General features: G+C 37.9%; 1 protein-coding gene across 1 annotated transcript in view; it reads right to left on the bottom strand.

The window, feature by feature from the left end:
* The window catches only part of LOC128016668 (neural-cadherin-like), a 242,598-nt gene extending 218,466 nt beyond the window's left edge, over nt 1-24,132 (bottom strand). The window contains exon 1 of the mRNA XM_052601356.1: nt 22,955-24,132. Coding sequence (XP_052457316.1) covers nt 22,955-23,936 — 982 coding nt within the window. The 5' untranslated portion in view covers nt 23,937-24,132. The remainder of the gene's footprint in view (nt 1-22,954) is intronic.
* Between the last annotated feature and the right edge of the window lie 941 nt (nt 24,133-25,073).

Below are 25,073 nucleotides of genomic sequence, written 5' to 3'. Positions count from 1 at the left end.
AATATGTAATATGACACATTTGCTTTGTACTATTTCAATTGTACTAATATTAGTTTTATTATTTTTATGGTACCCTTTATACAGCTGTTAATAAGTAACTCTGCAACTACATATTAACTAGCGGTACCTGGAGTATTAGTATGTCTGCTACTGTAAATATATACTAACACTTTATTTTGATGGTCAACCAACAGATAAACTGAATATAAGTGTCTTTGCAAGTACGTCAACTTATTCTACCATACTAGATTGAGCATACTAATACTCTAATGAGAGTTAGTTGGCATGTAGTTGCAAAGTTGCTTAAAGTCAATTGATTAAGGGGACCATCGAAATATAATATAACTATATAAAACCTTTTTCTTTTTTTTTCTTTTTTGGGAATATTAAGCACAATTAACATTAGCCCCACAGGACACACTCAAATAACACTCAACATCTAACCACTCACAAGCTGTAGCAAGATACTGTGCAGATCTTAAATAAACAATGTCAAGATATGATACAGTCCATTATACTGTAAATTAAGTATAGACATAAATTATATGTAGACTAGAAGGAACTACGGGTATTTAACCACTGGAACTAAAGAGATAATTAATCAAAACACAGGTTAACCCTCTGGAGTCGATTAATGCGTATACCTTTATGAGTCCTTTTCTCCTGATATCCCCGAAAATAACTTAAATTACACTTTTTTGACCGCAGAGATCACTAGATCAATCCAATCTGAAAAGGGTTTACTTTTTTTGTATACAGACATAACAGAACTTTGTGCACTTATAAAATAAAGATAACAAACAAGGTGTGCTGTCTGCAGCCTTTGTCTGCGCTGATTTTCATTTACAAACATGTCATTAAAATGAACTGTAACTCAGTGAATGCTCAACGAAGAGATATCTTTAGAAACCCTGACATGTCTACTTTTAAACTAAACAAGTGCTGTAGAAAACAAATATTCTGTGATAAAGTGGTCCAATGAAAACAACGTAATGTCCGTTTTTCACGTCGGGTCGGAGGACCGAAGTGGAATCAGGGAGTGCAGTGTGCTTTGGCCCTTCTGAATTGCTGTGATATTTGAGTGATTCAGATGCATCACGTCTGGTGTGGAAAGCCAAATAGTTTTTTGCTGAAATCTTGTCACATCCCATATGGTAAGGGCACAGTGTAAGAGTATTTAAACACCGGGACTTAAGAGATACTAAATTAAAACAAAGGTGAACAGAATGACATGATACAACTAAGGAAAACTAACACAGAAAACAACAGACACATTTCATCTCCAACAAGACATAGACAATGTGTTTCTTTAAAATTCACTTGTCTCATCAAAGATTTTATTAAAGAGCCAGTAAGATGAAAATTCTAAGCTTCCTATCACTGTGCTGTACATTAGGTTTAAATCCATCCCATGTTAAAAAACATTGTCATTTTGTCAAAATATCATTTTAAAATTACCTCAATTCTCAGAGATACCTAAACGGTTCGCGCGAAGCTGTACAAAAGATTCAGTTTCCTTAAACCCCACCTTTCGGTAGCATACTGTGTTCTGACTGGTCAACTGACATAGTTTTGATTGGTTGTTCCGCACACAACTTCAAGGTAAACAATGCGTTAGCATCTTTTTGGGGTGAATTATGTCTTATTCCCTGTCACCGCGAAGCAAACAGTAAAATAAAAAACTTGAACAGTCTCGCTGCTTTTTCTTCTGTGTGGGCGTATTCAAGCTGCGCGCTTCAGCTTGAATCTGAATAGCGCGTTCAGGGCGGGGGCGTGGTCACAGTAGATATAATGAAGGGAGACGTGAAAAACAACATTGCGTTGTTTTCATATGGATTACTTTATCACAGAATATCTGTTAGCAGCACTTGTTTAGTTTTAAAGAAGACATATGAAGCTTTCTATAGATATCTCTTATGTCTCTTCGTTGAGTTACACTTCATTTTAATTACGTGTTTGTAAATGAAGATCAGCGCAGATAGGCTGCAGACAGCACACATACTGATAAGACGCTCGGGAGAAAACAAACACATAACTTCATAATCATACTTTGCGTTGTGTTTCGGAGATGCTTGTTGGTCTAAATAAAGTTGGTAATGAACCCTCTTTTATGGCCAAACGCTTTGAAAATCCCACCTTGTACTCACCGAGATTAGAAAAGCAGTGAAATGTTGTGAACACAACAAAAGGGATTTGTTGTACTGCTCTGGTATTGTGGTAAAACTGAATTGTAGCTATTGGTTCTTCTGTTCTTTATTCTTTGGCAGTGAAAATAAAACAAACTTGCCTTTACAATTAAAAACACACTGTCTCCTCGACATGATGCTATCACACCAACCAGAGCGTCTGTGTGTGTGGGGGGGGGGGGGATGTGTGGGCAGGTCAGAGTTCCGTTAGACGGTAGGCTGAGATTATTATGCAAAGTGATCCTAGTGACGTACATAGAGATGGGCAAAATATTTGAAATCTATAACGACTCGTTTCAGCGATTCAGAGTCGACTCCTTACTTTAGAAGCCAATAACTTTATAAATCGTGTACTTTTTGGTTTAATTACTTTGCACATTGTTTACACTGATGGACAGCTACATCATACACTGTAATACAGGTAATTTTTGATTTCCCATCTGTGTGGCTCTTTAATTGTTCAAATGAGTAAATGCAATCGGTATCATTAACTGACATTTAACAATATGTTTAGAACATTTATCCAAAAAGAATACACGTCACACCTCTGTTTATCAATTTGCACTGGCTTCCAATAGCTGCTCACATAAAATTCAAGGCATTGATGTTTGCCTACAAAACTACCACTTGCTCTGCACCCATTTACCTAAATTTGTTACTTCAGACTTATGTTCCCTCTAGAAGCTTGCGTTCTGCAAGTGAACGTCGCTTGATTGTGCCATCCCAAAGAAACACAAAGTCACTTTTACAGACTTTTAAATTAAACATTCCCTCCTGGTGGAATGACCTGCCCAACTCAATCCGAGTCCTTAGCCATCTTCAAGAATCGGCTTAAAACCCATCTCTTCCATCTTTATTTGACCCTATAACTTTAACACTCACTATTGTAATTCTATTCTTAAAAAAAAAAGAATCTAACTACCTTCCTAATCTTTTTGTATTCTATTTTATTTTCATTTATTATGCAATTGTATGTGTGTGTGTGTGTGTGTGTGTGTGTGTGTGTGTGTGTGGAGACCTCTAACACTAGCTTGCTCTATTCTTTTTTTTATTCTATCTGTTTTCTTTTTATTTATTGTATTATTTAAAATCCCATGCTATGTGTACTGTGTTAAGCTAACTGAGACTTGTTATAGCACTTATATCATTGCTCTTTTTGTTGTTTTTGATTGCTTCCACTGTCCTCATCTGTAAGTCGCTTTGGATAAAAGTGTCTGCTAAATGACTAAATATAAATGTAAACGTAACATTTATACAGCATTATCAGTTTTACATATATTATTTATATTTTTAACATATTAAAGTTGTATGAATTTATATTAGGTAATGTATTAACAACAATGACAAAAGTATTGTGAGAAAATGAATAGTATTCATTGTTAGTTTACGAAAATGAATGTATTAACATAACAGTTCAATTTGTTAACATAAGTGTGGGGTCAAAACAAAACAAAACAAAACAAAAAAAAAACCTTGAGGATATTAAAAAATTGGAATCAGTAATGATGCATTAAAAGGTGCACTGAGTGATTTTTTGCGAAACACTGTTTTTTGAAAGCACCCAAACAGACATACCCATAACCCAAAAGGACCTCGGCCCTACTTTGATAACTCTGCCCTACAAGGTCATACAAAACCCTGGTAGCAACACTGGCGGAATCTGCCATGCCAGCTGGCCACAGCATATTCAAGCAATATAAAGTAACTTAAAATTGCACAGTGGTCAAAAGCGTTTTCAAAAATTGCTTAGTGCACCTTTAAACTGATCAACACATGAATTCTGTACTTGCTATTTATTAAAAAAATCTTGAAAACCTCCATTGTGGTTTAAAATAATCCTAACAATCTCAAACTTCTGAATGGTAATGTGTATACTCAGAACTCTGTCTATTCAAACATGCAACTACAAACAAATGGCTTTCTGTCCCACACAATTAAAGCATTTAAAATGACTGGAACTAAATGACTACAAACATGACATTTAGCCTATGAAAAACACCAGATGAGTTGAACAAGGCCCCAAGAATAAATCACAATAAAACTAGAGTATGACTAATTACTGTCTGAAGCTTTCTAGAAAAGGCTGGACTTTCAGTTGCTTTCACTTTTATCCAGGGTATATATTTATTTATTTTTTTCTCTGGAAGTAAATCATTACATGTTGTTGTTCTGAGAGCCGAGGGACTTCTTGACATTTTGTGTTTGAATGAATGTCATGTTAATTACTCCTTGCTGAGTTATTTAGTATTTAATTATTGTATACTCTGTGAAAGAACTGCATGGAAGAAATGGCCCATGCAGAGAAAAGACCAAACAATGATCACTTGCTGAAAATTAAACAGTAAAGAAAAACAATATACAAAACATGTAAGACTTCAGAAAACATGCTGACAGTAATTTTAAATTCACTCAAGGTTGGCAGTTTTCTATATTGTTGGACCCTAGTATTATACTAGTTTCTACTGTTGAATGACCTAATGCTATTAGAAGACATGTGCAGGAATTCAGTAATGCGATACATTATGGTAATAAATATGCACAATATTGTTATCGTGGGCACTTCTAAATACCGTGAATAATCATACATTAAAAATTATTCAGAATTTGGGATGCATTTTAAGAATACTTTTTCCATCAATTGCTCAAAATGCATAACACTACTGTATGCTGCTTGAAAGTAATTTGAAAGTAATTTTGTGTGTGCTCTGATGTAAACTAGCACGCATGAGAAGCACAGGGGGGAACACGTGAGAGACGTGCTTGAATGAAAGCACATTCACTCTCTGACAGCAGATGGCACTAAACTGCAGAAAATGCAGTCCTTACCCTAGAAACCCCATGGTTTGGGCCTCAAACACGCTAAGGGGGCTTTCGTGGAGGCTTTATGTTCCGATTGTGGGATGATGACCATCTCGGAGCTGCAAACCAGGATCCACTATCTTCAGGGGGACGGAGTCCCATTGCATGCTGTGGTTTACACTGATGCATCCACCATTGGCTGGGGTGCCACACACAATGGGCGTAAAGTCTCAGGGGTTGGGATGGGCCCGCAGCTGCATTGGCACATCATCTGCCTAGAGTTGTTAGCGGTGCGTCTTGCTTTGAACCGTCTCAGAGGTCACTTATGAGGCAAGCTCATGCTGGTCCAAATGGACAACACAGCGAGCGTGGCGTACATAAACCGACAAGGTGGTCTGAGAGTAGTGAAAACACTCTCACTTCGGCAAGAGCACTGTCTACGAGACACGCTTATGCCTTAAAGTGGAACCTGTTCATCGACTGGTGTTCTTCTCGCTGAAAGGACTACCAAAGATGCCAGATTGTGGATGTGCTTTCCTTTTACAGCAAGGGCTGGAGCGAAGGCTGTCTCCCTCTACCCTCAAAGTCCAGGTTGCCGCTATTGCTGCGTACCATAACCCTGTGAATGGGAAATCTTTAGGTAAGTATGACCTCATCATCAGGTTTCTTAGAGGGGCCAGGAGATTAAATCCTTCCCAGCACCCCTCTATAGCCTCTTGGGACCTGACTCTAATGCTTGCACTGGCCTCCATCAAGAGGGTAGGGGACCTGCATGCATTTTCGGTTGACTATTCATGCCTAGAGTTTGGGCTGGCTGACTCCCAGGTAATCTTGAGGCTTCAGCACGGCTACATGCCCAAGGTTCCCACTACACCCTTCAAAGACCAAGTGGTGAACCTGCAAGGAGGCAGACCCTACCCATGGAGGAGGCAGACCCAGCCCTGGCTTTGCTTTGTCCCGTCCAATCATTAAGATGCTACATAGACCGGAGACAAATCTTCAGGACCTTCAGGTATGATTGGGCTAGTCAACATTACCAAAGACCATTATCAGTTTACATAGTATAAATAGCATCTATCACTATTTTCGCTTAGTATAAATAGGCTCTGTCATGCGAACCCCACCCCCCCCACCTCCACGCAAACAGAACCCCCCAACCTAAAGCATCTTCCCACGCCCCTGCATGCATGCACACAGCAGCAACAATCATATATGCTCATGTTACAAGAACAAGTTTAAGGTGGCACTACAAAACAGTTAAACTTCACAAATGGGAAAGGTAATCTATTTTACAACATTTTTCTATGAAGCATAGATGTTGTTCAAGCCACAGAAAGAAACAAATTATTGAAAAGATTAATTAAAAACCACACAAAGAATGTGTTAATCAAACAACATCTAATTTAATCTTACATTTGATCTGAATCATGTCCAACAGATGTCTTTCTCAAAACAGCGGGTGAGTAATTCACTCCTCGACTTGCTTAATAAAAGCCTACATTGAGAAACATGTTTATAGTTCGTTCTTTTTAACGGGTTAATTGCTAAGTTTTCAGTGGCAAAAATAGATATAGCGTAGCCCTTACATGCATTCAAATACAAAGTATCTGGTTTCAATGAAAAACTCATGTGCCTGCTGCTACCCTGTGTAGTCAATGTGCAGACAATTTAGTACATTTTTAAGCTTCACTATAGAAAAAGCTAATCTGTGTTGAAAAGTGTGACATCAAATCAGCTGATTTAGCAAGCTACACTCACGTTCACAATATTGTATGTACTCTACTGTATGCAGTCTTGGTAAACATAAGAGACGTCTTTCAAAACTATTTAAAATAATGTGACCAAAATATTTTAATCAGTAGTACAGTCCCCTCCACTAATATTGGCACCCTTGGTAAATATGAACCGCGAAAAGGCAGCTGTGAAAATAAATCTGCATTGTTTATCTTTTTAATCTTACATTAAAAAAAATATAATAATAAAAAATAATAATAAAATAAAATACAATTCTAACCTTTCACAGAAGTAAAACAATTGAAAGTTGAGAGAAACTCACATAATGAAATAAATGCTTTTCTTCAATGCATGTTGGTCACAATTATAGAAACCCCTAGAAATTATTATGAGTAAAATATCTCTGAAGTATATTTCCATTCTTTCATTATTTTATTTTTTCTTCTATAAGAAAATAATTAATTAAAATAATTAAGAAGTACCAATCAACTAAAGATGTTACAAATCGAAATAGAAGAGGACATTTGTCTATATCGACCTAATGAACGGTCAGGAGGAGAGTTTGAGTGGCCAGACAGAGACTCTCCAAGGATCATAGCTGGAGAACTGCTGAGATTAGTTGAGTCTTGGGGTCAGAAAGCCTAAAATGTACAGTACAGCAAAACTATGACAGCTAAAGTCTTCATATAAATCAACAAATAAGTCGCTTATGCGAGCTGGGACACAGCAAGAGAGGGCTACAGAAGCATCTTTCTGTGTGGCCTGGGTACTAGGCAAAAACAAGAAGCCATTTACTGATGCAGAGATAGTTAAGGAGGGTTTAGTGGAGATAGCAGATGCTTTGTTTTAGGGAAAGGAGAGTTAGGAGATCTCAGAGAAATTAAAGAAAATTCCACTGTCCAATGACACTTCAACCAGGAGGACAGAGGTACTTGGCCATGACTTAGTAAAGCAGTTAACTGATGATATTAAAGATGCACCCTGCCTTTCACTTGCGATGGATGAGTCAACAGATAGCACAGACAAAGCCCAGAAAAAAGGCACCTTATTTTTTCATAAAATGAATGTGGATTTGTTATACATGTTTATTAAAAGCAAGTTTTGTAATTACCAATAGTTCTGGACCTTTGTCATTGAGTTTGAGAACCCCTGGTATATACAGTATATCAAACAGCATACTTTCATTGTGGGCTGTTTGATATATATATATATATATATATATATATATATATATATATATATATATATATATATATATATATATATATATATATATATATATATATATATATATATATATACTATTCACAGCATGTTGAACAGGAGAGTATCTTCACTTTTTCAAAAACAAACTCCAGTTTTCAGTTGTCAGACATGGAACTGGCACTGGAAAAATGGGACTGGCTTCTATGGTCAGATGAAATTTTAAATAAAAGAGAAAACCCACCAGAGGGGTTTGGTGCAAATAGGGATAAAAAGTACCCCATGTCTCTATTAGAAATGTTATAATAGGCCGTGGCTGGATCTTCCATCAGGGCAATGATCCAAAACAAACATCAAAATCAACACAAAAATGGCTGGGCACTATGATGACAGTATATATCGTTACAATGAAATAAAGTGTCTATCGTTTGAGATGTTTCTATATTGTGTATTCCGCAGCATGCAAATTTATCTGTGTAACATACTGCTTAAATGGTATATTCACCTTTGAGTGAATAGTAAACATGCATGAATGAGAAAATAAAGAGTGACACACTTGATCGAGTTATTAAGAGCAATATGCAATAAAAAAAACTCAATGCGGTGGTCACATTGACACACACAAAGCACCCACTCAGAAAGTGCATCTATCGCACAGCATGAGATCGTGAATTTGAGATGTGCATTATGTTTAATAAAGTTATTAAATGCAATTAGCAGTGAAAAAAAAAGCTCAAACCACTGCTTAAGCTGACTGACACATAGCCAAAGTGCGCACACTGAAAGACTCTCTCTGACAGCATGTGATCGCAAAATCAAATCTCTTTCCTGTTTTATTGTGCTTGAATGGTCAAGTGTTTAGTATTCAAGTAAACGCAGTCGGTAATATGTTAAATAAATCAATAAATGTAAACAGTTGGGTGAAAACCGGATGTGTTTCAGTATATTGGATTGGATTTAAAGGGACAACAGCATTATTTACCTGCTGTTAAATGATGAAGGCTTATGTTCATAGCCACTTTTGCTCATATTTACCAAGGGTGCCAATATTAGTGGAGAGCTCTGTACATTATAAGTGAGAAACTTGCCATTTGTAACTGTGCAACGCCCTTAGGTTAAAATCCCTGTAGCTCAAACAACATGCCGGTATAGCACCAAGGTTACAGGTTGTATTCATAGAGAATGCATGAATGCAACTTATAAAACATGTATGGCTAGAGTGCAATGCAAATTGTCAGATGAATTAATATAATTAAAATATAGCATGCAACAAACAAATACAGTAGATGACAGACTGCATGCATATACAGTGAACTACACTCAGAGTAGTAGTAACAGCAAACAACCTGTACAAAGATAGATGATTTTTATCCGTTCTTAACACAAAACTAAAAGAATACCTGAAAGCATGCATATTTTATGAACTCTGCTCAAAGCAAAGAGCCGAGAGGTCCAGACCACAACAACAGCACAAAGGTAAAACTGCCTGAAGGGCCACTCAGCATCTACACACTGGGGTAAGCAGCTCCTATCACAAAGAGCTCACAGGACACAAAAATATTCTCTGTGCTGAAGTTTAGGAATCAAAGTTTTTTAAAAACTCCAGCTCATTTGGAATGCCTGAGTGAAGCAGATATGGGCAGTCAGTGAGCATGAGAGAGGTTTGTGTGTGAAGCAAGTTGACTTACTGAGACTTAATAAGAGGGAGTAACAGAGAATAGATGCAGCGTTTGGCCAAACCCTGCTGTGTCAATCTACTTCTCACCACACCTGTGCCTCATTCAAATGCTTTATTGTTCACCACAGGCTCTCTGTAATTTTAGTTATTAATCAAAAATGTGCTTTTGGAACAAGCATTAAAAAAAATCGCTCATTTAATTTTCACCCATCTCTCAGCTTGCCAACAACAAGGAGAGTGTACTACTAAACAACACCTGACTCTAAGCCAACTAAGCATGTAGAGAGAACAAGGAATATGCAAAAACTGAGAATTGGCAAAGCATTTTGACTCCACCGGGATAGGCAAAGCCTATCAAAAGAAGTGGAAGGAGGGCAGAAAAATATTTGAGGTTACACCCAATATCGTGTGTAATTTTCAATTGGCATCGCTGTCTTTAGGCATCGTTTCTTTTCCTCTCAGTTGAATTAAGGTGATGCATACTGACATCCTTGAAGCAACTTTCCAAAACAAGTGTTGGTATTTCTTGTTTATTAAAACTCAAGAGATTTAAAGAGAGTGCAATAATATAAGCATCAAACTGCCAAAGCCTGACGAGAAACACCAAAAATGATACGTGTAGGGATAGAGAGAAACAATTTATACGAGAGAGATATCCATAGTGCTTATTCACTGTCAAAACAGGCTATACTTTAAAATTTTGTAATTCCATTTTTGCTTGATAGAAATATCAATCAAAGACTCTTAAGAAAGTCCAATCCCAGCTCTTCCATAATAGAAACAACAAAAATCTGAGAGAAACAGAAAACTCATAGCACACTGTGAGGAATTTGGGTAAAATGGAAAGAAGAGACTGAATTCAGACACTCCGTCGGGCTCTCCGAGGTCCTTGAGCTGATAATAATCTGCTGTACTTGCATATGCAAAATCCTCAAGTCTCATTAGCCAGAATCCTCCTTGGGACAGCTTATTTTCTCCCCGACAATCTAAGTAAAAAATATCCATGGCAGACGCTTCAGGAACTCAGAACAGAGCCTCTGTGGCTCTCGGAGGACAGTCCCTTCATATTAGAGAACTGCACTTTTAAACTGTTGTCTCTGCTTTGTGTTGGTGAGCGACGATGAAATTACAAGTACGAGGACACAGTGCCATGGTGGCCTGACATACAAAGCAATTATGGGATGCATAAACAAACATCTGTAATGACTGAAATGGCCTTTTTCCACACGGCTGCTTTTCCTCTTCAATTTTTGATGATGCTTTTTTTTTTCTTCTTGTTTTCTTCCCTGTACTTGCAGACTCATCATCAAGTTATAGGTCTGGGAAGTCCATTTTCTGCCTGGTGAATCTAACCTTTCCAAAGAGTGGCACTAATGTAATGGAGAGGAAAATGCAGCTTTTGACTTCTTGAATATTTCGTACAGTTCTCGGGAAGGATACTCAAGGATTACTCAATGTTTAAAGCTAAACTAAACTAAACTAAAAATGTCCCACTAAACTTAGTCCTCACCCTCAGACATGAATCCTACTATATATACATGTAGTATCCACAAAATTACTAAGCAACACAGCTGTTTTCAACATTGATTGAAACGTTTCTTGAGCACCAAATCAGCATATCAGAATCATGTGACACTCAAGACTTATATGACATTCCTGTGCTTGATTCACAATGGCTGCCCGGTCCCAACAGAATTCATGTTAAAGGTTGTATTGCTTGTGTACATGGTTTGGCACCTTCTTACATTTCTGACCTCATCTCTATACAACAGTTGTCTAGACCTTCAAGGTCTTCACAGTTTACAGTTAACTGTCCCTAGGACACAGTGATAAAACCATTTCACCGTCTCCACCAACACTTGATCACAGCTCAAAATGTGTGGACAAAATTACAGGGCATGAAAACATACGTTGTGCGAAAGACAAAGCAATAAAAACACATATGGGGCTTTATTAAAAACCAGAAGGCCACATCCAATGCCGCCCACCAACACCCAGCTGTGCTTCTAGTGCAAATCTAACAAATATTCACCTCAGATGCAAATTCAGCTAATAAAAGCATATGTTCCTTGAAGCATTTAACTTAAAGACTACTTAAAATAAAAAGGCAAGCATCACCCAAAAGGAGCATTTAACCCATTGCTGCATAGCAGTTTTGGCAACAATAAAACAACAGGTTGTTAAAGTGTTAGTTTGGTTCACAAGAGTGTGAATTTGTGTTCCTGTGTTGTCAATGCAAGTATATTAGCATATAAATTAACTGTACAGCTGCTACGACTATTATTAGCAGTGTATTTCAAATTACTGCTACTATTATTAGTGATGCTTGTACTTTTAACAGTAAGACAATGATCTCTATATTATTACTGCTATTTCTCATACTTGATTTAAATAAACTTCTAAGCTAAAGTCTAATTGGCTTTGGCTCATAATTAGAACCACTTGCACAATGGACAAAAATGCTACCAAAAATCACGTGGCTTGTTGAGCAAAGGGATGTTAGAACGTTCCTGTGAACAAAGTAAGTGGTGAGACAGATCATATATTTTATCATTATTTATAATACATTATAAACAAATAAATTATATAAAAAAATAACAATAAATAAGAGCATTTTCCTAAATATGTGCACTATATTACATATCCATTAAATTTATACTTAACCTGTTTATTGTATTTTTGGATATATCTGTCATGAAAAATACACCAGCAATCAACAGCAAATAATTAAAACCTGATATAAATAAACCTGATTTATAACTGCCTTATGCAACTTAAATGTTTACACACTGCAAATCCAAAAAAAGGATTTAAATAAGCAAATACTGTAGAGTCTAGGATTGGATCATTATAGCTGTGACTGATGGGTTTCTGGCATGGTATATGTTTTGAATTGAAAATATATATATATATTTTTGGAAATAAATGGAAATCAATGTTGTGATGGTGCATTGCATTGTCAAAAGAGTGGCACAAAGAAAGCACAATGCTATCAAAGGTTTCCAACATTTCTTTTTTTTTTTTTTTTTTTTACATCCCAAAGACTTTTATTGAAATTAAGGTCAGGCCTTATGAATCTTGATATTATTGTCCTGGAATATTGACGTGAGTACATCATTGTTGTTAGAAAAATAAAAAGCTATAGTCACTGAATCATTGTATTAGGGTTAAAAATATGTTGCCAAACATATAACATGCCAGAAACATATTAATCACTGTAATAATGATACAATCCTAATATTTCAAGTATTTGCTGGTTTAAATCCAGGCAGTGGATATATTTGATCGATTAATTGATTCATTAATTGTTTACTGGGATATTTCAGTGTACATGAAATTAAAACTTTATTTTAAGTTTTGGTAAAAAAAAAAAGAAAGAAAGTTAATTGTAGTTAATCACTTAGCGACACCCTGGCAACTGCGTACAGCCTAAGCATTACATCAGCAACTCTTGCATCAGCATCACTCATATTTCTTTCAGAAAATGTACACATTTTCTACTGCAACTTCTGTAACTAACAACACTATTGCTCAGTGCAGTAAAAAATAATGGATAAAATACAATATACAGTTTGTACAGTATAAAAACCATCACGCCTATGGGATGTCCCCACTTTTCACACGTGTGTGTGCGTGTGTGTGTGTGTGTGTGTGAGTGTACTTCACACTGCCTGAAGTGAGGCTGTAAGATCGAGATCTCATCAGTAGCTCCCTAGAATACTCTATTTCCTATGCTCTGATTACCAGGAGTTGAGGTGAGCTGATCTATAGAACCCAGCATCCTGAAATCCTGTTCCCAAGAAAGAGAGAGAAAGAGAGCAAGAGGGTGAGAGAAAAAGGCATGCTAATGAACTTCATTCCTATGCCATATGGTCATTAATCTATGATTAGAGCACTCTGTGAGCCTGCTGATGCAAGACAGCTAGCTATAAATATTGACTACTTAGCATGTAAGCAGATATATTGTCCGCGTTCTGCAACATAAACGACAAGGATCATTCAGGCAAGCTCTAAACTTACGGCATACAGTATTCTGGTACATATGGAAATAAGTCTGTTTTTCTTCAAAGGGATATGTAGAAAAAAGTTCCAGAGCTTTCAAAAAATGATGTCTATACTGAACCGAATAAGCCTTGTGTACTGCTCTAATTTTCATATTTTAAGAACAGGTCTACAAGGAGAATGAGAGGGAGGAAAGAACAGTTTGTGCAGACTTTTTGTGGTTATTGTCCTGTTACTATATATACAAGCTCAAAAAAAACCACGTTAATGAAAAGTATAAAAATAAGAACTGAATCAAGAAAAAGAAATGAAAAGGACAGACAGAGGCAGAGTGTTTAGAGGAATTTGGAGAATGCAGGTCACAGCTGATCATGGCTTCTTGCAATTATTTAACCAGTACAGTTGATAGAGCATTATTGCAAACACACGCAAATAAACAGGAACTATACCACCAACCCTTATTAAAACACACATATCCTCAGAAAGCTCTGGCTGCAGTTTCTCCCATTTTAAAATGACTTATCTTTATTCTTCTCTATGCATACTCTATTTACACACATTGCTTGATATCAATTTTATTACTTAATTTACTTCATTACACATGCATGTTTTACAAATAATATTTATAGTCAATCACATTGGATGTTAACAATGCAACACTGTGAAATAAGCAAATTGTTTAGACTTAGGTCAGATATGAGATGAATCAGAGCCACATATGAAAGTGAACCAAATCTGACAATCAATCAATCTCTCTTTCAATCTCTAAAGAGAGAGAGAGAGAGAGAGAGAGAGAGAGAGAGCTCCTGTTGCTGTTACCCATATGCAACAAGATCCAATCTGCAGCACACAATCCACCAGAATTTTTTTTTTAATAAAATACAAATTCTGACTTGGTTGACAGTGTAAATGCACCCTTTCTCCACGCTTCAAAATAGATTGATACTGTAAAACCACACCACAAAAAGCTGCTAGCCTGCTAAAGTTGCATCACTTCCAGCTAGTGCTCTCCAGGGTCAAATCTCAGGATATGCCCTCAGCTTCCACACACTCCCTCCAAACACACACAGATATCACAGATCCTCATGATGAATTTCAGTGTCGTAACATTAGCCATAGTGGGCAACAAAGACACGGAAGACTTAGCACTCATCATAGGCTCTAGCAATTCAGGGCCACGTGGCCTATCAGATGTGAACAGGAAATGGTACCGAAGTCACAGACGCAGTTGCATTTGTCAGCATTATTAAGAGAGGAGCTGGCTGGCAACTATCTTGCTCTCGAGCTGAGGCGAGGATGCCATCTTGGAAAGGTCACAGGCTGCCTGCTATCCTCCCATTTGTCTGTTTGATTAAGTCTGGCAATTAGAAGACTTGGCCGCCACACTCACAGTCTCCTATATCAGAGAGAGCCAGATTGGATACAAACTAATCACAGAACAGTCCTAAGCAGAGCAGATGAAATGGTGGGAAAAGAAAAGAAAGAGAAAAAGCGCCAAGATGGGCCAAGATTGTAGATAGACAGATGAAATAATCAGTGATGGAATAATACACAAGATGGAGAAAGAGAGATAGAGTTGGATCTCTACCTAGCTGCCTTCTGATAATTAAACAATCCCGCTATTCAGGAGTATGTCTTGCCTGCCTAACACACACAGAGAGAGAGAGAGAGAGAGAGAGAGAGAGAGACATAAAACCACACATGGTCAGAAGCATTGCTTACACAAGCATGATAAGCATATAAACAGATCCTTATATAACCACACACACACACACACACACACACACACACACACAAGCAAACACACATTCAATCTAGAGTCTGGGGCATAAATGCAGTGACACAAGGCTAATTTAAGAGGATCTGTAGGATCTAGGCTGTGTACTCCTAATTACCAACAGTGAGGGTGTCTCCCTGAGGAGATGATGGGGCCATGGCACTCATACATTCTGTCATACAGTTGTATCTGCTTCTCAATAGGCATTGTGGGAAATTCAGATGAGCTGTATGTGTCCGTTTATGTATTTACAAAACTGGGTCTGTTTACATGCATTTTAAAAGTTTAAAAGTCTTTTTTTCTCTCCAAATTTCCCAATCCTGTATCACTTACTTTCTAATGTGGAACACAAAAAATATATATTTTGTAAAAATGCATCAGTGTTTTTTGTCCATATAATAAAAGTCAGCGGGGTCCAGTATTGTTTTGTTCAGATTATCTTCTTTTATGTTCCGCAGGAGTTCATCACACAGGTTTGGAACAATATAAGGGTGAGTAAATGATGGCCTATCCCTTTAACATTCATTGGTAAATCTCAGCATATTACTGTGTACATATGCATTTTTGTGTGTACGAACAGGATGTATTTGATGCAGAGGCAGAGATCACAGAGCAACCGCTCAACACCAGAAATACTGCTCTTGTTTTCCTTTTTTTCTCTCCTCAACTTGTCAGTGGTGTGGTTGTTAGGGAAACTGGACAACTGATGCAAATAAAAAGTCAAATACTTGTGTTAGGAGTGTGTGTTGGTTGGGCTGTTGTTAGCCACAACATGTTCTTCATATCCACAATTTCACACAAATAAACACAGGAATAATGGAGATCAGAGGTAATAAAAATGCTTAACATTCTTTTTATAATTGTTTCATTATATTTGACTTGTTACTAACCACATTGCCAATAGCAGCCTCATAAAAACTATTTGACTGAATCAAATCCCATTTCTAAACTGAGTACTCTCTCATCTGGTCCAAGAAAAATCTTCCTAAAATGTAGAATGTTTGACATAAACTGCTCTCAAAATTCCAAGTGCTCCCTGAATCAAGCATGAACACAACCGTCATGGATGACTTCCATTCACAGCTGGTTTCAGAGACGTGGTTAACTGGAGCTGCCACTGTTCAAATGTTCTGATTTCAATGTTGAGAGACATGGCACAGTGAACTTTTCATCTGCTACATCTGAGTTTGTTCCACGTAAGGTAACTCGGCATATCTGGAGCTTGTGCTGGTACAGTATATGCATATCTAGACTGTAATGAACCTCCTATTCATTTAGTGTCACAGACATTTTATGGCAAGCCCTGGGTGACTATAAGAAAGTCATAATGCCCATTGTTTGCCACAGAATGCCCACATAATTTTATAATGGCTAAATGTATGCGTAGATTACAAACTGAGGTCCACAGTGAACAGCTGTTTTGACTCCTGCAGCTGAATGAAGACTTGTTCTTATCAGGTGTTATCTGTAGCAATGATTCTTTCTGGATGTGTGGTGTTTCTATATTTCCCACATTGTTACTTTGAATATTAATTCACTCTAGAGTTCATTAAATTATTTAAATAGTTTTCTTTTTCCATAGCTGTCGATCTTTACACATGCTTTATCTCCATCCCTTGAATAGTGGACAAAACGAAACGTTATCATCCGTAAACACCAGCAGTTCTCTCATTCTCTCTCTCTCTCTCTCTGGTGATCCTGTCCCTCCTACCCGCCATGAGGAAAACCATTAAACCTCTAACCCTTCCTCTTAATTCTAAAAATAACAGGACAGCTGACTCTGGTGTGTTCTTGGGCTGTTTTATTTGAAAATAAAACTAGGACTACTCTCAAAAAACGTTTTGTACACACATCCTTTGGTTTGAATGTGGGTTAACAGCATCTTATTAGAGGAAGTTAGAAAAAAAACACATATACAATTATAAACATATTTTTGTATAGTAAGTAGTAAAGTAAGAAAAACATTTGGGTGTGATGTTCCTCATTTATAAGTAGCTTTGGATAAAAGTATCTGCTAAATTAAATTTTGTCTTTTACAAAAAATGTAATTAAATTAAATTAAATAAATAAATTAAAGAAAGACAGACAGATAGATTCTACTATAAGAAAAGTAAAAAAAAAGAAAGTGACATTTGGAGAAATTGCTGTGCATGACCAAAATTGCTTGGTATTTTAGTCGACTAAAATTGCTTGGTATTTTAGTCGACTAAAATTGCTTGGTATTTTAGTCGACTAAAATAAGACTAAAATCAATAACAGATTTACTAGACAATTTTTTACAGCTGGTAAAGGAAACAAACTTAACCAAAATATATAAAACACAAATTCAACTTTATTTCAACACAACTGTGTCTTTATTTCGATTCAAAAGCTTTTATGCAGCAACAAACACTGTCATGATAATGTAAACAATAACTAGCTGCCAATTGACCATCAATAAAAGAAAAATAAAGTTAGGTCCAGGACCTTAAAGCTTACAGCTGAGCTGAATAATAAGTGCATACATTTAAAGTAAATATTTAATAAGTTGAGTGGATAAAAAAAAGTAACAAGATTTTATAAGGTATTCATTTGTCTAGCAATATTGTATGTTTTAAATACTACAATATTGCTAGGTTAGTATGTATAATGATAGGATGTGAACATTCACGTTTCACATGACTAATATAGAAATATTTGTGATATTGTCAACAAGTAGAACATTATAAAATATACTAAACATTAGTATTAATCAAATGTATTTATCATGATATTACGTATTAGTATTGTGCTCGCATCTAATTTGAAGAAGGGGCTATTTTACAGTACTTTTCAGTTCATAATATTTAATGCTACAACATCTACGCACTGCAGTCTTCCAATTTTGCTTAGCTCAATAAACAAAAGAACATCGTTGTGAAATTACATTTGAGAAAATGTCCAGGTGGCTCGTCTGTAAATGTCTTTTCAAATTGGTTGTGTTCTTGCCACGAATGAGCGCTCCGCGTGCTTTACACTTTGTTTTGTTTTGTTCGTCGTCAAACGTGAAGTGAGCTGTGGACATTTTGTCGATCTTTTAGACATCACCTCTTCGAATGCCGACTTCCCGGGAGCTCATTTAAAAACTGAAAACCTTCGCTTCACGTCTCAATAAGTCAGGCTCGGATTGGTTCTCTTCTCTCATGCAGTCTCGCCTGTTCCGTTTTGCCGGTTCTTTTGTTCATTCCTCGCATCTCTCCCGTCTGCTGATTTGATTTTCGTCACAGTCTATTTTTGTCTCGTCCTTTATTCGTTGACGATAATGTCAATCAATTTTTAAAAAAGTTTTAGTCTCCATCAGTGCCTTCTTTTTTAGTTTTCGTTTCATTTTCGTCCGCTAAAAATATATTCGTGGCGAAAATAATGACGAAAATATTTAGTCAACGAAATTAACACTGATATACTGCAAGATAAAGTGTAATCATGTGTGTTATCTGGAAGTGTCTGTGTGCTGTCTTACTAGAGAGATGGTTTTGCACACAGTTTTAGAGCTTTTGCTCGAGTGTTTGAGTCTATGTGTGTGTGTCTGACCCTGTGAAACATTTGCTAGTTCCTCTGTGTCCCTGCCGGAAGAAGCTCCCCATATGCTGTGATAACTCTTTGGCTCATGCTGACCAGATTAACAGATTTTCAGTATTGAGGGCTGTTCAAGACCCAGAAAAACATTGAGCCTGTCATTCAAATTAAGCCCTGTTGATATGGGTGTTTAGGGCCATTACCAGAGTGGGGTTCAGAATCTCCCTTGCAAAACACTTGCTTTGCTGGTGTAATGCAAAAACTATGGCTTCAGACACCTGGGCCATATTCCACATACAAGAATAATAGAGATGTGTGTGTATATCTGAAAACGCATGTCTGTTGCCTTAATGAAATATAGACAAAGGAAATAACTAAGAACAGAATGTTCTAGACCAGCTGCAAGAGAGAGAGGGTAGAATATAGGCTAGTGTCAATCTGACAACTTGCACTGAATTACAAGGAGCTTGACTCCATCATCTGTAATTGAGAGAGAAAGAGGGCTTAAGCAAGACAGCTGACAACATCTCTAAGGTATAAACACTGCACTGTTGAGATTGGGATTTGAGGTCTGTCACTGGTATACACACAAATACTGGCTCTGTACGCAAGAACACACAAACTATTTATCAGCATGCAGGGGTTAATTGATCCCACAGCACTGATACCACAAAGACTGGCAGCATCAGACGTGCTCTGACAAGAAAGCTGAAGGGTTATGAGGAAAAAGTTAGAAAGCAAGGTGGACAGTTAGAAGGATAATAAAGAAATGTGTGTTGGGGGTAAGGAAAGACCCAGAAAACAACTCAGACGGGACTTTTCGGTCAAATTACTCGGACTCGCTCAGTGATTCTACAGACACAAAACATGAACATGCATATAAAAAGATGTATGGACCGTTTGTAGGAAGGGAAATGATATCTGGAATAATTTACATTTATGAATATTTAAGACACAGACACTTCAGTTATGTATACTTGCACTGTAAAAATGCAAATGTAATATATATGCATAGCACATTTTAACCATGCAGCTAACCTTTTTAAATATTTAGATAATTTACTGAAAGTAAATAAATTACTTTTTAAACCATTTAACTGATTATTAATCAGTCAAAATTAGCTGCTAAAGTTTGCAGCATTCATGCTCACTCAGAAACTGGTGACTGTGAACGAATCAGCAGAGCTTGTACGAGCTTTTGTCATCATTTAATCTTTCTCAGACGTTTCCAAATGTCGAAATTGGGTTGCACATCTATCTGTGCTTGACGATGTCCAAAGACTCCGGGCGGAGCTTCTCCAAGTTGGGAATAATCAACGGAGAGCTGGGGTGGTCAGTTGGGCAGAAAAGGCTACGCATGCTGGCACTTGAGTGTCAAATGCTTATGCACCAACGCCAAGCCTTCAAAAATCTCTTTTTGCGCTGCGTCATCAGGCCTAATTTGGTCTTAATCTGGCCCTGAAGGCAGTGCATTGCCATTTGACTTGCCTGTGCTGAGTTCACAGCTGAGCAGACATTTCACTCGTTGGGTCAGCGTCACATTTGCATATGCCCTACTGCTGGAATTCGTGATTGGTTGAAATATTAAATGGAACGATAAAATAACGTTATTAACTGGTTAATGGCCATTTAAAATATTTGATTCTGTTCGGAACTATACAATTTGATTTAGTTTTTGTTTCTGGTTCTGTTCCTGTCAAAATTTCGTTCGTTTCCCGTTTTCATTTTCGTTCCTTGGTTCAGAGCCCTGATCTTGATATAAGGATGTTTAGATATTTGAACTTGAAAACAAGACAAAAATACTGATGAAGATTCTCTGCAGTGCATGCAACATTTAATGTTATGACTTTATGAATGTAATATCTTAATTTGTAGAAGGGTTAATTAAGACTTTTCAAGACCTGTGGAAACCCTGCTATACATACAAACTAATGTGAGATGTTATCAACTCAATTCAGTAATGAAATATTTGCATTGTGTTTGATCAGGTATAACAAAAAGCAATCTTTTTTTAAATGGTACTCTGTACAATGATCCAGTTAGCACATAAAAGTGAGACAAAAGGGAAAAGTATGGAAAAGAGAGGTAGATGAACGTTGTTAACATTCAGCAATCGTGACAGCAGTGTGAGATAATGAAGACACTTTGCATTCACCTCCAGATATTTTCACTTCCTTGATTGTTCTGGAGGAGAATGTTGTACTTGAGAGAATCAGCGGCCTACCCCGTGCATTTAGATTGTTTTCATCTTCTCTGTATATTAATGATTGAATACCTAGAGGAGATCAAAGTATAGCAGTGAGGTTTTAAATTTGCCATGGAGGACGTCGTCAATTGCTCAGCAAGGTTACGGTCGTTTCAAGTTTGTTTTTTATTTATTTTTTGCAGTGTGTATGTTTACAGATTGGTTCAAATGATAAATCCTCACTTTATGACTGTTTTTGCATCTTAATTTCAACAATGAAGGATGTTCAGCTAATTCAAAAGAGAATTTGGACTTCATTCTTTTAGGAAATATAATGTGTTCCACACTGTGGTATTAATAAGAGCTTAATGAAAAAAAATGCAATATCCAAAGCTAAAGAAGAGGAAAGATATAAATATCCTCATTTTTAAAATAAATGTGGTTACCTGAAAGCTCATTACTTCCAAAGAGCCACAGGCAAATGTGAGGTCAGCAGACGCTATTCTCACTCCTGATTAAAACCAGCTGTTTGGCCTCACTGTTTGTGCTAAGCTTTCAGCGAGATTCACACGCTGCACAACATTCAAAGACCTGCAAACATCCCCACACTCACAAACAAGCGCCCTTGAACATATGCTAGGAACATGGACTCAAGGCAAAAAAGCAGTAGCTCCAGAGCCGCAGGTCCAGCAAGCAGAAAGTCCCTGATTAACAAACCAACACTAATTAAATCACAGACTGCTAAATCATGCCCGGTCAACTGCTCAAATATGAGCACATTCCACTAAACGCCTCATCTTCCCTGCAGTTTGCTCTAACTGCGCTGCCAGTCTTAAATCCCCAAAATGAGAAAGTGAATGAGATGGGATTACATAGCTAATGCGAGCAGATGAAGGAAAGTAGAGCACAATCTCCAACTCAAAACGGATTAAATCACCCTGGATTCATGACTAAATTCAGCTTGATCTGCCGGGATCACTTGCAACGCAAAGGACGCAATTACAGGTGAATACAGAAATATGATCTGATTCTGTAAAAGGGCCCATGTGAATACCTTACCAAATTCCCTCTTTTTCTCCTCAAACACACATAAGGACTTTTTGAGCACTGACTGAATGACCCATTTAAATGAGAGGAATTATTTAAAGCCCAAGGTAAGAGGGAAGAAAATGGTGATGTGATGAGCAAAGCAATATGCACAACCCCCGAAATGTAAAATTGATCTCAACTGTAAAATTGCTGCCAACCTAGTTCATTGCACTTTTTATTGACAGCTTTTTACCATTCAGCAAATCCAGTTATTTTCTCACATTACAAATGAACAAAATTCTAAGTCAACAGGAAGCTAAACTGATGTTGAAAGAAAAAAAGAAGAAGAAGCATTTGCATAATCCACAGTAAATCCTACTAACGTGAAAGTTTACAGTTTACAAATTAAGGGATAATTTCATGTAAAATATTCGTTTGTCACCCAGGTGTGTGTGAATGTATTTCTGCATCACAGTGCAATCGATAGCTGTCACTAATGCAGCAGTGCACCCGTGGCGTCATCTGCGCCCTGACAAGTGTCAATTACGACTTTACCGCGAGTGATAATTAAACTTTGATTCATGTGAACTTTGTGCATCTGTAATCGGGTAAACTGGATTTGACGTGTTCAGTCTGAGGGAACAGGTTGAGGATGGGGATTTGGGTACATGGAGGCGCGAGTCATTTTTTTTTTTTTTTTTTGTTGAGGTGGTGGAGTGTGTGGGGTTCAGATGAAATCTGTCACCACGCGCTGGAGACATTGACAGGTACTGTACAGGTGGGAAGGGGACCGGGACATATAGTCGTATAGATAACAGCGCACTCACCTCGCTTATCCTGCACTTTGACAGTTATCTCCACTAGCGGCTGCGTCTCTCGGTCGAGCCGCCTTGATATAACCAAATCTCCGCTGTCCCGACTCACGGTGACGGGAGAGTTATCCGCGTCCGGGTGAATAAGCTCAAAACTGGCGGACTGAAACCTCACCGGGTACAGATTCATTATGACGGAGCCGATACTCGCGTCTTCGGACACGGTGATAAGCACCGGCTCCGGCACGGAGCGGGACTTTCTCGAGAGTCCGTTATCGAGCGTAGGAAGAGCTGGCCATTGGCGCGGACTGATCTCTACATCCATATTCTGACTGGTCCGAGCGGGCCAGCCGTGGTCTCGCGCAAACACGCTGAACTTTATGGAGTGCGCAAGACCGAGAATCGAGTCTACCAGGAGGATGTCGCCGGTTTTGGGCACTACATAGAAACTGCCGTTTCTCGGGAGCGCGTAGTATATGAGCTCGGCGTTTTTGCCGCTGTCAATGTCCTCCGCTTTCACCGTGTACACCACCGATCTCAGGGCCGTGGCGTCGTCCAAAGTTATTTTCACGTCTGCATGTTGGAAAGTGGGCTCGTGGTCGTTCGTGTCGAGCACGTCCACTTTAACAGAGGCAACTTCGGCCACGACGCGCTCGGCTGAAGCGCAGCTCTGACAGCACAGCGCCAGACTGAGGAGATACTCCGCGCACTCCTCTCGGTCGAGAACGTTAGATGTTTTCAGCAATATGTGTCCTCGCTTGTGGTGCGCGAAGACGTGAAAATCTTCACTCCTGTCCCCCAGGAGTTTCAGGTGCATCCCGGACTTGGAGCACCATCTCTGCGGGTCGATGCGCTTCACCGGAATGCTCAGTCCGTTCACTTTTGAGCCAGGTGGAGAGTTTTCAAACACATGGCCGTGGAAGAAAGGTATTCGTTCGTCGGTCTTATTTCCCAATACAAAAGTCACACAATATGGCAACAGAATAGTCCAAAACATGATTATAAGTTTACAGCAGTCTTCCTTTTCTCAAGCGGCAGTGTTTAAATCGCAGAACATGGTGCGTGAATTCACTCCTTGTTAGCTGGACTGTGATCCTTCATAGTCTGTGCCGCACAACTTTCCCTCCTTCTCCTCGCGCTTCAGCAGCGATATGCTCGGGCGCGCGCTCGAGTTCGCGGAGTTTCAGAGAGCAGCACTAGTGTGATGGACAGCGCCACGCGCGAGGGGCGGGGCTTTGGACTAGACAGGGATTCATCTAGGGCAGTGGCTCTCGATTCCAGTCCTGGGGTACCACACTACTCTGTACATTTAGTATGTCTCCCTTATTTAACGCACCTGATTCAGATCATCAGCTCGTCAGGAGGGAGATCCATTAACTGAACCGAGGGCGTCATATAAGAGAGATATACCTCTTATATGACGCCCTCGGTTCAGTTAATGGATCTCCCTCCTGACGAGCTGATGATCTGAATCAGGTTATTTCACAAATTATTGTGAAATAATGCTAGCTGTTCGACTTTATTTCAGACCAAACAAGTTATGCAACTCCACTTCAATGTAAATCCTGTAGAATCCATCAACATCCCACGCCATTGTTCAAGTTTTTGTTGACAGACTGAACAATCTGTCACATTATAGTGCTGAAAAATAATAATAATAACTAAACTATACAGAAACTAAAGAAAAATTGTGAGGAACTTATTAGCTAATGTCAAGTCCATTCAAGCCTGTTTTAAAAAGCTCTATACAAATACTTTTTAATGAAGCTTTAGAGTTTTTGACCCTTTAGAGAATAAACTCAAAGCAGCTGTTGGAACAGAAGGGGGAAAAAGCAAGGTGCAAAAACAACCCGATTTGAAATTTACACATATAGTCTTGCATATAATAGTTTCATTTATTCAGTGAATATATTATATTACACATACAGTGTAACCAAATACTATACAATATATAATATGACCTATATATTTATTAAAACATGTCCTGCCAGGGGAAGATAAGCTCCCCCAGCTTTCAATCCATCTTGTTGTTGTTGTTGTTGTTGTTGTTTTTTTCTATCCCACATTTGCTTTTGATTTATTTACTGAAGGGTCAAACGTTTGATTTCTTTAAAGCTGCATTAAAATATTATTT

Source organism: Carassius gibelio, chromosome A7 (assembly GCF_023724105.1).
Source record: "Carassius gibelio isolate Cgi1373 ecotype wild population from Czech Republic chromosome A7, carGib1.2-hapl.c, whole genome shotgun sequence".
Lineage (NCBI taxonomy): Eukaryota > Metazoa > Chordata > Actinopteri > Cypriniformes > Cyprinidae > Carassius > Carassius gibelio.
This window is presented reverse-complemented; position numbering and strand designations above follow the sequence as displayed.